General features: G+C 37.4%; 1 protein-coding gene across 1 annotated transcript in view; it reads right to left on the bottom strand.

Annotated features, from left to right (window-relative positions):
• Positions 1–12,040, bottom strand: part of LOC107705793 (receptor-type tyrosine-protein phosphatase U-like) — a 276,526-nt gene that overhangs the window by 46,593 nt on the left and 217,893 nt on the right. Inside the window, exon 14 of the mRNA XM_016509251.1 lies at positions 1,394–1,532. Coding sequence (XP_016364737.1) covers positions 1,394–1,532 — 139 coding nt within the window. The remainder of the gene's footprint in view (positions 1–1,393; positions 1,533–12,040) is intronic.

Below are 12,040 nucleotides of genomic sequence, written 5' to 3'. Positions count from 1 at the left end.
AAATTAAACACTGGGCCGAAGGCCGAATTATAAAAACGTTTTTTTTTTTTTTTTTCCCCAGAAGTAGGAAAATAAAAGCGAGAGACTGAAGAGGTATGTGCTGATAACTGATTATGGAAAAGACAACTAAAATGCAAACAAATTGGCCATAATATTTGAGCTATAAATACAGCACCAGATCAAAGAAACCAAAGGTGGTCAAGCTGGTTTGCTTTTGGTAGCTTAACCTGGTTTGGTTTATCAGGTCCAACCAGGTTAATCCAGAAAGCTCCCCAGGTCAAGGGATGCATGATATATTGGTGTTTTAATTATTTTTGGGTTGAGTAGTAGTACAAAAATAGTAAAGTAGAATTGTATTAAATTAACTTTCTTAATAAATGAATAAAAAGGCCATGACATAAAATAATTATCAGTTCATTTTATTGGCCATAATTTTAATATCTGTGCATCCCTAAAACCCAGCAACAATCAGACAAGGAGATGAAAGTCTAAAACAGTAGGCAATCACTATTCATGCATATGAGAAATTCATATGAAAAACAGATGGTGAATGGTCTTTATCTGTTGTTAAAGATGAATCTATGAGATGACCATTGCGTAGATTCATCTTCAGTGATTGGTGCCGTTTGCGGAACGAGAGGCTTGTGTCTCTCATTTGCCACTGGATCTGATGACCTTTTGAGAACCGTGGGCTAATTATCTCTGAAAGCACACTTTTTCCATCCCAATTATTGGCTCATTTCTGGTTCAGGGCGGCAGCGGGCAGGGCCTAATTAAGTGAGTAATTGAATTGCATTTCTCTTTAATTAAATATTTCACACTCAGATAATCTCAGAAGATGAAAACCCCTAGCAATCTCTCCGCCGATGCACGTGAGAATGCAGCGGAGAACACCTGGGTGCCTATTGACTGAGCCGAATAATCAAAGTCATAAACCACATTGGGTAGGTTTAAGTTAGTCATAGCTGAACGCACAATAGCCTGGTCTCTCAGGAACAGATTAAGTCTCATTTAAAAAGCACTTTCACAAGAAATATTTGAAAATGGCCCACAGACTTATAAGTGTCGGTGTAAATTTGAAGCAGTTCTTTGTTTTGCAGCACATACAGTGGCTCCAAAAAGATTTGGACACTTAAGTCACACATTAATATGCACGAACGTCACTGCATATAATAAAATATCATAGATTCAAATATAATATAAATATATTTTTGAAAGATTATATATTATATATATGTATATTCATATTTCAAATGTTTTATGTAATCTAATGCAATGACAAAGAAATTTATCAGTGTAACTTAAATGTCTATATACGCTTTGCTTCACATTTATGCTTTAAAGCAACACATGCTCTGGCTCTCGTGTTTCCGTCCTGACCAGAGGAACTCACCCTTTTTTAATGATTATGATAATGGCCCCAAGTAGCAGTATCAGGACCACCAGCCCACCAGCACACACTCCTAGGATGAGCCCCATCTCCTCTGAGCGCTGTGTGACCTCAAGAGCACGCTGATGGTCTTTACAGGCGGCTGAAGAACACACAAACATACATAACAACAATTGAGAACACCAGCAATTACATATAAACATACAAACCAGCCTGAATTAACATATTTACCGGCAAACAAAACACAAACACACAAATCCAAAGTACTCAGGAGAGGAAAAAGATTCAAATGAAGCCTGATGGAAAAGAAGAGTTTGTAACAGATGAACAAACATGTTAATTATGATCTCAACACAAGTTTTCATAATCGTTTTAATTCTATGGAAATAGGGAAGTCCACACCACAACTATAACGATAACAAAACAGGGGAACAATATTTTTGGAATGATTTTTTTCTAGCTGATGAACGATAAAACGTTGACAGCCAATCAGAATTCACCTGCTTAAGCTTGAGCGTTTAAAGCAACAGACAACTTAACTGCAGTGCACACTAATAATAAACTGAATGTCATTGTGTGTTGGTGTGGACATTAATATAATAAAGTGGTCTTCTAATTCTAACCAGGTTAAACAAGACAGAACCAGGGTGAAAATATTTGGTGTGGCGATCAACCAAAAGGTGTGGTACTGACATGAGGTCAGCCGATCAAGGTCTTAAACCAGCTTGTACCAGCTAACAACCAAGTAAATCTGACACAAGCTGGATTTCTCAGCAGGTTTAGAAGAAATAAACAGACATTCAAATTGAAAAGCAGAAGGAGACCTTTGGTCATCCACTGATAGAGGCACAAGACAAAATTGACAATCTGAGAAAGCAAGTGAGAAAAGCATCTACAACATAGTCCTGAGTCAAAACCCAAAACATAGTCATGAGCCAAGGTGAAAGAAATGAAAGATCTGGCAATCCTGAGGGCTCCTTCAATCGCTCATCATCAGCTGTTTCCCTACTGTACCACGCAGTTTGCACGCCTCCTCTGCGGCGCAAGTGCCAACTGCACCCGGTCAGCTATTTATCCCAGGCACCTGTCTCCACTGACAGTGTGTGGGCAGGGGTCATTTCACAATCGAAAGGCTCCTGGGGATAGCATGACTCTCAGTCACACCACAAAATGAGACTGTGTGATCCAAGAGAGAGAGTAAAGAGAAAGTGTGCATATGCAGCGGAGCCTGAGGCAAATTGCCCTGACCTGGACACGCAGCAGCTGGGCTATTTATACTCTTTCATACACTCATGCTTGTACGGGGATGTTTTGCATGTTTTTGTGGGGGTTTGTTTGAGCTGATGAGTATGTGTGAACATCTATGGAAATCTGTATTTCTTGCTCTTTTCACAAAAACACTGTTAGGGGTTGTACAGCAAATCCTAATCCAACTAAAACGATTAAAGACCAAATATTGAAATGATATATACGATAAAAATGAATATATAACAATTTTAATATGTTGTCTTTACATTAAACATACACAAATTGTTATATCCGTCTTTCGGATGAGACGTTAAACCGAGGTCCTGACTCTCTGTGGTCATTAAAAATCCCATGGCACTTCTCGTAAAGAGTAGGGGTGTAACTCCGGTGTCTTGGCCAAATTGCCCCCCTGGCCTTTGTCAATCATGGCCTCCTAATTATCCCCAACCACTTGATTGGCTCTATGACTCTCTCTCCTCTCCACCTGTAGCTGATGTGTGGTGAGCGCACTGGTGCCATTGTACAGTCTTCGGGTGTACAACAATACACAATAAAGCGCTATATAAATGCATCATTCATTCATTCATTCATTCATATATTTAAATATTACATACCACATTATATAACCAACACTATGTGTTACGTAATTCAAATAAATCTGAAATATAATGTTCTACACAAACATACATTAAAACTGTAGGAGGAATTACGGGAGACACTTTGAGATGCAAAGTATAATTTATAAACAAGTGGTCCATGACACATAAAATCAAGCAGACATTCAGCTGTTGCACTATTCATTGATTTGGCAAAGGCGAGCAGGTGTGTTGCCACAACAATTTAGAAAAAAATCCTGATAATCTCATGCAAACAACCAGTGACATGGCTCCAAGAAACCAGCAAATGGCTATTTAAACTAATAACTGGTTACTTGCCAATGAGGCCATGTCTGCTTAGTCAAATCCACAGTGGGAGTCCTACATCTTTGTTGATGAGGGACTAGAGATCATCTTACTCCGCCTAGTGTTAGTGCTTCCTTAATGTCTCTGTGGCCTGAAAGTTACAGGGCCCTATGAAAAAGAGATTGAGCTAAGGCCTGAGGAAAAGGGTTTAGGGTTCCATGCAAGGCCAAGGCTAAAAATAAGTCATAAGCATGTGGAGGGATGTGGGGCAGCAAGAAAAAGAATTTGCCATGGCGCTCTCTGCTCCCTCAACAGCCAAAGGCAGTTTCAAAACTTCCCTGTCTTTGTGACAATGGCTCACTCAGAATGGCGAAGAAATGCCTCTGAAAACTGAAGAGCTTTGTTTTTTTTTTGCATTCTTTCCATTGACTGGAGTTATAGTATGGCATTGGATTGTACGCATATAATAATAAAAAATGAACATTATGGCATTATGTACTCACTCTCATGTGGTTCCAAACCTGCATGAGTAGACTTGTGCCGGTATTCGGTACTGCGATATATCACGGTAATGAATATGCACGATATTGTTATCGTGGGCACTTCTAAATACCGTGAATAATTATATATGACAAATTATTCAGAATTTTGAATGCATTTTAAGACAGCACTTTTTAGAACTAAATTTCAATATTGTGATAATACCGTATACCGTGATAAAAGCATTAGCAATTAATCGCAACATGAAAATTTTATACCGGCATGTCCCTATGCATGAGTTTACTTCTTCAGAGGAAAACAAAAGGAGAAATTCTATTTTCTGTAAATAACTGAAATTCCAGTCTGTTTCTCTAACAATGCTATTGTATAACTTCCGAAAACGTGTAACATTGCATAAGGATTAGACTACTACTAATAATGGACTACTTCTATGATAACTGAAAAGCCTTTTTAAGCTTAAAAGCCTCAGTACTCAAGTGTAACTGCATGGAAAAGAAGAAAGTCACACAGGTTTGTAACTATATGAGAGTGGGTAAATAATCAAATATTTTTGGTTGGAGGGAGAATAGTTTATTTAAAGTAGCGTAATTTAGACCATTCCTTCCTTTCCCTTCCAATCCAAAGCAACTTTCTATGTGACAGATTTTAGATATCTGAAGACAACAGAGACTATACTTTCTCAAACCCCCCACAGAGATCCCACATTACACTAGACTTGAGAAGTCAGACTCCCACAAGAATCTTTTATAAAGAGCCCAGCCATGAATTATCTTAGAAGAAACCATCTCCTTTTATATAGTATAGTGCTTTTGGTGCACATCTTCACAGGCACAGATTTGCATCTAAGGCACCAATACAGTCTGTGTCTGCATCAGGCTGATAACAATATTAAATATACATAATTCTTTAGATGTCGACAGTGAAGAGATCTGATCTAGATTTACTATTTCTACAATTAAATGCTCTAAAAAACAAACCTCATTTCCAAAAATGGTGAGACAGTATAACTGCATAAAATAAAAATTTAACACTTTATAATAACGTTCAGTTGTAAGTCATTTATAAGTGATTAGTTAATGATGAAATAATAATTTGAATAAGCATTCATAACCGATTAATAAGTGATATGCTAACAATTTGTGCATGTTTTGATTCATTTACAAGTCATTTATAAGTAAAAACATGACTATGCGTTCATAAATGATCAATAAGTGATATGCTACGATTAGATTAACGATTTACAAGTCGTAAGTTATCTTAAAAAATAGCATCATGAAATAATCAAACAGATCCTTAGTAAATGGTTAATAGTTACTAGTTAATATATTAGCACAATATATCAGCACAGACTTGTGTTCTTTGTGGAGTGTGTGGGATCTAGTGATAATGTGAACCATTTTTACCCTCCACACAACGGAAGGTTTGTGAAACATTTACAACTGATGAGTAGTTTACACTTTAGTCTAGGCGATGCAGAAAGTGTTGTAAATGCCTTGTATACACCTCAGATCATTTGTAACAGGTAAGAAAAATCTACAAATTATGTGTAACACATTTACAAGTGATGAGTAGTTTACACTTTAGATTAGGGGATGCAGAAAGCTTTATAAATGTTTTACTCATGCATTTACACAACAGGTTTTGAATACTTTGTAGTGTGTACTGCAGCGTAAAGGCTCACTAGTGAGGGTTTAGACAGATGTCTTCTCTGACACACATGGAGTATTTTAACGCTGTGCACCTGATGTGGTCTTCAGTGGAGGGTAAAACCGGTTCTCATTATCATCCCTCACACTCCACACAGAACACAAGTCTGTGCTGATGAGAGAAAGGGTTTAACACAACCCACTGGAATCCCCTGACTGTAAGTCATTTACACGTTTATTCACTTGACAGCAAATAATTTATTATTCTTTAAAAAAAAAATAGTTTCAGCATAATTGCATTTATGTGCTTTTTAACAGACCAGCTTACAACTTTATATTTTATATACAACTTTAAAAAATTATATACCGATCATTTACTAATGGTTTGATCATCATTTGTTCATGATTAACAAATGTTTATTGAGACAATAGTACAATGTTGACATTTCAATGAACAATAAGTGATTAATAATATATTAACTAGTAACTTATTAATCATTTACTAAGGATCTTTTTATTTTTTCATGATATGCTATTTTTTTTAGATAACTTACGACAGATTTGTAAATCATTAGTATATTACTTAATAATCATTTGTGAACGTATAGTCATGTTTTGTAAATGATTAGTTCATCATTATCTAATCACTTGTAAGTGATTTATAACTTAATCTACAAAACATAGATAAAAATATTAACATATCACTTATTAATCATTTACGAACACATAGTCGTTTTTGACTTACAACTGAACGTTATTAAAAAGTGTTACCCAAAATTTAAATGAAAAAAGCAGAAATCAATGAATGCAAAAACATTTTTGAAATCTACAAATATGGTTTTTATATTAGTTTTTCTTTTTACTGTTATTTCATTTATTGTGTCAAGCAAAATATTTCAGAATCCTTAAAGACAAATTCATCTGAGAAGCAAAATCACATTTGATTTGTTTGGAGAGAATTTATCCTGGATGTTAGGTCCACTTTGTCTTGTTATATTTTCTTTCCTTCTTTTTTTTTTTTGTAGAAAATAAGCCTCAGTCAATTTTAACATTTTCTTTTTAAAAGACCAGCCAATTGAACAATATAAAACACAAAACACATTGCTTCTCGTGTGTTTTAAGTATGCTCAGATATTTTATTTTAGTGTTAAACAAAACAAAGACTGATGCAGGATATTGTGCCAACATAATAGCTCTACCATAACATGCAAGTTCAATATTCCAAACACAAGATATGCAAGTTCATGCATAATCTCCACAATAACAGCTACATTACAAGTTCTTAATGAGGTATTAAATGTATTCATCGCATGAAATATAGATGGGAAAACATCCATTAAAGTTTGATGCAGACCTGATCAGATTTTTATCGTCGTGCTGACTTTCCTTTCAGAATATCAATTAAGCCCAACACAAGCATGAAATTTGTTTCAAGATTAATGTGAGCACCTGCCGAGTGCACCAAAAGTGGAAATTAGCACTTGGAGTTACAACGGAAGTCTAGTGTTATGTGAAGATTGCCAAGGGACTGTTAATTAAACTGTCACCTGTGCACTGAAATGGGAATCTTGGCAGCTTAGTTTTGTAAAACTATGTAATTCGGTTGCATTTTGAGAACATCAGGGTGTCAATTTTCTTCTGGACCTTGATTCTTGATTCATATGACAATTTCGTGGCCAATCAAAAGCAACGACCTCAATTATGGATTTTCTTGACAAGCTGGATTCCTTCTTATCTTATAAACCCTTTATGAGAGACCCTAATACAAGAAGTAAATGTAGTGAAACAGTTTCCTGTCCTTCTGTTTGTTAGCACTCTGTTTGTCAATTTGTTTAATCGTTCTTTCCTATTGAGGAAGTCGAGAGAGCTCCATTCTGTTCATCAATATGTTGGCGTGTGAGCCCACATCCCAAATGTGTCTGTCTTTGCCCACTGAGCAGATGGGACGACAAAACTGCCCTAAAATGTCCACTGCGTCTCTTGGCTTCATGCTCGGAAGGCTAGTCGTCACCCTCATTACTTAGTCTCAAAAAAAGTGCCAGGTCGATTTAACTGGGAGGCTGTGCTCACTAGCGGCAAAGACTACAATACCGTCCTGCCCACACTGATCCATGATGGCATTCGATAGAAAGGAGTGTGGTTCTTTCTTGTAGCTTTGACAGAAATCTATGCCTCATGAACCTTTTCAACTTTCTCTGAGGAGCCTGACAGGTGGTAGCATGTATTGACAAGCACCGGTGATTCCATCAGTGGTGTTTGATGTGAAGGTCTTTCTCCTGACTGGACAGGGACCCGAAAACTGATCTCTCTCTCTCTGTCCACGTGCTGCAGCGTGTCTGCTCCAAGACTGCCCGCCCCAGACAAATCTGCTTTGATATAGTTCACTCCCCTACCACAAGCAACCAAAACAAACATGATGAAAGAATGACCTGTTCTCCGTTAGTGCCCTTGTCTCCAGCAGAGAAAGGGGAGGGGTAGGGGGCCATATAAGGGAAAAATCTGTGTGTCTAGACACAAAATTTCACTGTAAACCAATACACATCCCAAAGCTGCTTTGCCCTTTAGGGAATCCACGGATGCTTGCAACTTGTGTCGGAATTCTGAGCTCTTAGGGGGAAAAAAGTGCATGTGTAAGATTATCTAGTGAACCATTATGAAGTGTTTCTCAGTGGTACAGCTCTGAGAGGTTTAAGCAATGACCACAGAGCTGGACTACTGACCTGGAAAAGGGGAACCACTTTGATATCAAAACCTGGACTGGCAGCGTCCCTCGGTCACTACTTGAATGTTGAAACACTGAAATCTCTGAGGCTACATTCACACTGACAGTGTTTGGGATTGCTGAATTTACTGAAAGGTGTAAGTCTCAAGATGTCCTGTTCACACAGTCGTTTATAGTAAGAGCTTGAAGACTTTCTGTATGAACACCCTGTTGTAAAAACCAGCAAATGCTGGTTAGATATGTTTTGAAGCATGGCAGCTTGTTTGAGCTGGTCCTTAGTTGGTCAGGAGCTGGTTTAAGCTGGTCCTGAGCAACTAGCTCCTGCTCAGGAACAGCTTAAACCAGCTCATGACCAACTAAAGACCAGCTTAAACCAGCTCAAACCAGTTACCATGCTTCAAAACATACCTAACCACATATGCTGTTTTTTGAACAGGGCATGCAATGGAAGTAAAGCCTGTATTCTATTCGAGACCATCACCTCTAACAATATCAAAGATGGTGAGATAAACAAAACTTTAAAGTCTTCTCACTTAAGAAATGAAAAAAAGTCCAATTGTGAGTTCATCCATCAATTTTTAACTAGCCTACAGAAGCTTTTTATAGTAGACAGTGGCGCAAACTGATGGGAGAAAATCTTCAGATGACAGGCAGCACATATCTGCATTTTTGTAAGCTACCAAAATCACACAAGAAACCTGAAACACTTAATAGACACTTATGTAAAACTTGGAGTGGCTCTCTTTCATTGAATGAATTGAAGACTAATTGTCCAATCCAATTTCTGTTCACACACCATGGGTTTTCCAGAAAAGAGTGAGTCCTGAAAATTTTACAGTGTGTGAGTTTGGTTAGACCCTGTAAGAAAAAAAATCGTAGACCAACAGAAAAGGTACTGGTACAGGTATATGACAACATCTGTTAAGTTTACTGACATTTCCTTGATTTCTAAAACACAACACGATGCAAGGATTCATCGAAGAATGACAAGCGTATTCTGCTGCTGTGAGAACTTGGCCCAAATCTCTTCATATTTCAAATCAGGGATAAAATCTGACAACAATGACTTAATTTAGTTCAAATGATGAAATCAAAACAATTCTCAGGCTAGTCCTGCTAATGAAAATACACATTCTAGTGCAGGGTTCCTCAATAGGCGGTGGATGCGGTGCGACACGACAAATCCCCGACAGTAAACTGCTGACTCGTTCTATTTATGACGTACTGACACAAAGTTCAATTGATTTGCAATGCTTTGTCGCGTCCAGTGATACGATGTGACAGCAAAAACATGGCGAGTGTGAAGAAAAGAAAAGTGGACATGGAAAATAGATTATTCAAATGTGAATGGACTGAACAGTTTTGAGTGAGTGACTAATACCATCTTTGTTATGGAATAAACGTGTTGGTTCGCAGTGTAATTTATTTTTAAGATCCGAGGTAAAATATCTATTGTTGCTTTCACTATAGCTATAAAGATCACACAAAATAATATTCAAACTCACATTAGACAATTTTAACATTGAATAAAGCATAATAATTTCCTGAGATTATCACTGTCATATTTTGTATGTTGTTCCTGCGGTGACGTCGCAGAAAATAAAAACCGTTTCTAAAATAGAATCCTGTGTCGCTGTCACGGGTGGTTAGGACAAAAACTACTAAAATATACTTTTTATCGCTTCGCGTTGCGTCTGGTTGGGACACACGGTGTTACAGTTTGATTGTTTTTAATATTCAACAGGCAAAGTTCTTCTGTATCCAGGGGCGTAAATTTCGTCAAACAGTAGGGGGGACAATAAAGAGCAATTTTTGAAGGGGACACAAATAATACAGCTAAAATTGTACTTGTAAGGATATGTATACACAGAGGAAAGCCTTACTACTTCAAACTGTAGTGGTCGCGCCGCAACACAGCGCTCGTGTCCGTTGTAGACATTACTATCTGTCACAGTGTTGCCAAGTCCGCGGATTTCCCGTGGAATTGGGCTACTTTATCACTGTTGCCGTGGGTTGTTTTTCATGTCCGCGGGTTGAAGCGACCCCAATAATGTGTATTTTAGCCCCCGGAACGTGATTTTTACCAGGGGACCCCCTCGAAACGCGGATAGTTTGGGCTAGTTTTGAGTAGCAATTGAGCGTGTTTTGTTATGAAAACCTGGCAACCCTTTCCGTCAAGCAGGTAACATTATTATTGCTAACATAGCGACTCATTGAAAAATACATTAGCATTATCTGTATTAAAGAGAAAATAATCACTTCATCCGATGTTTAAGTGAATAAAATAGCCTTGAAAACCTTACTTACTGGAGTTCCACAACTATTGACTTTGTTCTCTCCCACCAGACTTGTGTGTGAGTGTGTGTGTGTGTGTGTGTGTGTGTGTAGGTGATGTAAAAGAGGAAAGCAGGCATTTGGACCAAATCACCAAATGAGGCAAGGGAGGGGGAGACTCAAAATGTTTCTAAACTTAAAATGCATTTTTGCCCCGTTTGTGTTGTTTTACTAAAACAGTGGACATTAACATATTTAATCGCGATTAATCGCATGATTGTCATGAGTAACTTCATCGCACCTTTTTATCTGTTCTAAATGTACCTTAAATTAATACTTTTCAAGTTTTAATACTCTAATCAACATGGGAATGGACAAATATGGATGCTTTATGCAAATGTGTTTATTATTAGTGAAACCATAGTCAACATAGAGCATGAAGACTAGACATGTTTCAAAAGTCATAGATGTTAGAGGTCAAAGAACTTGTTCATGTCTATTAGACACATGAAAAAAAAGAACGTAGAAATACCAGGTTCCCATTACTTCTCTTTATTTGCACTGAGCTATTTACTTACACAAGCCTGTTTACATTATTTGCAGGACAGGGCAGCTCACTTCTTCTGAACATGCAAAATGTACATTTATTATTTATTAATACATTTGTTTGCCTCTCTGTGCCCACATACTGTATTTTGATGCAGCTAAATTCTCAATAAACTGTTTCATTTATATAATTTACTGTTTCTGTTGTCAGACAATGGAATGAATATGAAATAGTGACAGAACCGCTACATTACTAGCTCTCCCTTCCAAGATGTTAATCTGCACAAAAATCCTGATTTATAATCGAGCCGTCATCTGATGAAATCAAATACACATAAGATAAAGACAATAGCTGTGCTGTGATTTTGGCTATACTTGCATGTAAAATTAGAGAAGCAACATAATATCTGGCTTAAATGAAAGCGCTGCTCCTCTGCCGCTCGCTAAACAGAGCAGACGCAGATAGAGGTGTGTGCGCAGCGGGAAAGAGAGACCTTGCGCTCGCGTGGCAGTACTGGCGAGTCTCAGAAACAAAATAAGGTTTTGGTAAACCCTACAGATTTGTCGCTATGCGCTTTTTTGAAAAAAAAAAAAGCCGCAAAAGGGGTCTGAAAAGGAGCTAAATCGCTAAGTTGGCAACTGTGCATCTCCATTTCTCCAACTACGGGTTAGGCCACGAGTCAAACGGAAAATGCGTGCTGTGTTAATCGCGTGCTAATAAAATTAGTGCCATTAAAATAAATTTGCGTTAACGCGTTAATTTTGACAGCCTTAATATATATATATATATATATATATATATATATATAGG

This window comes from Sinocyclocheilus rhinocerous, unplaced genomic scaffold (genome assembly GCF_001515625.1).
Source record: "Sinocyclocheilus rhinocerous isolate Xijiao unplaced genomic scaffold, SAMN03320098_v1.1 scaffold222, whole genome shotgun sequence".
NCBI lineage: Eukaryota > Metazoa > Chordata > Actinopteri > Cypriniformes > Cyprinidae > Sinocyclocheilus > Sinocyclocheilus rhinocerous.
This window is presented reverse-complemented; position numbering and strand designations above follow the sequence as displayed.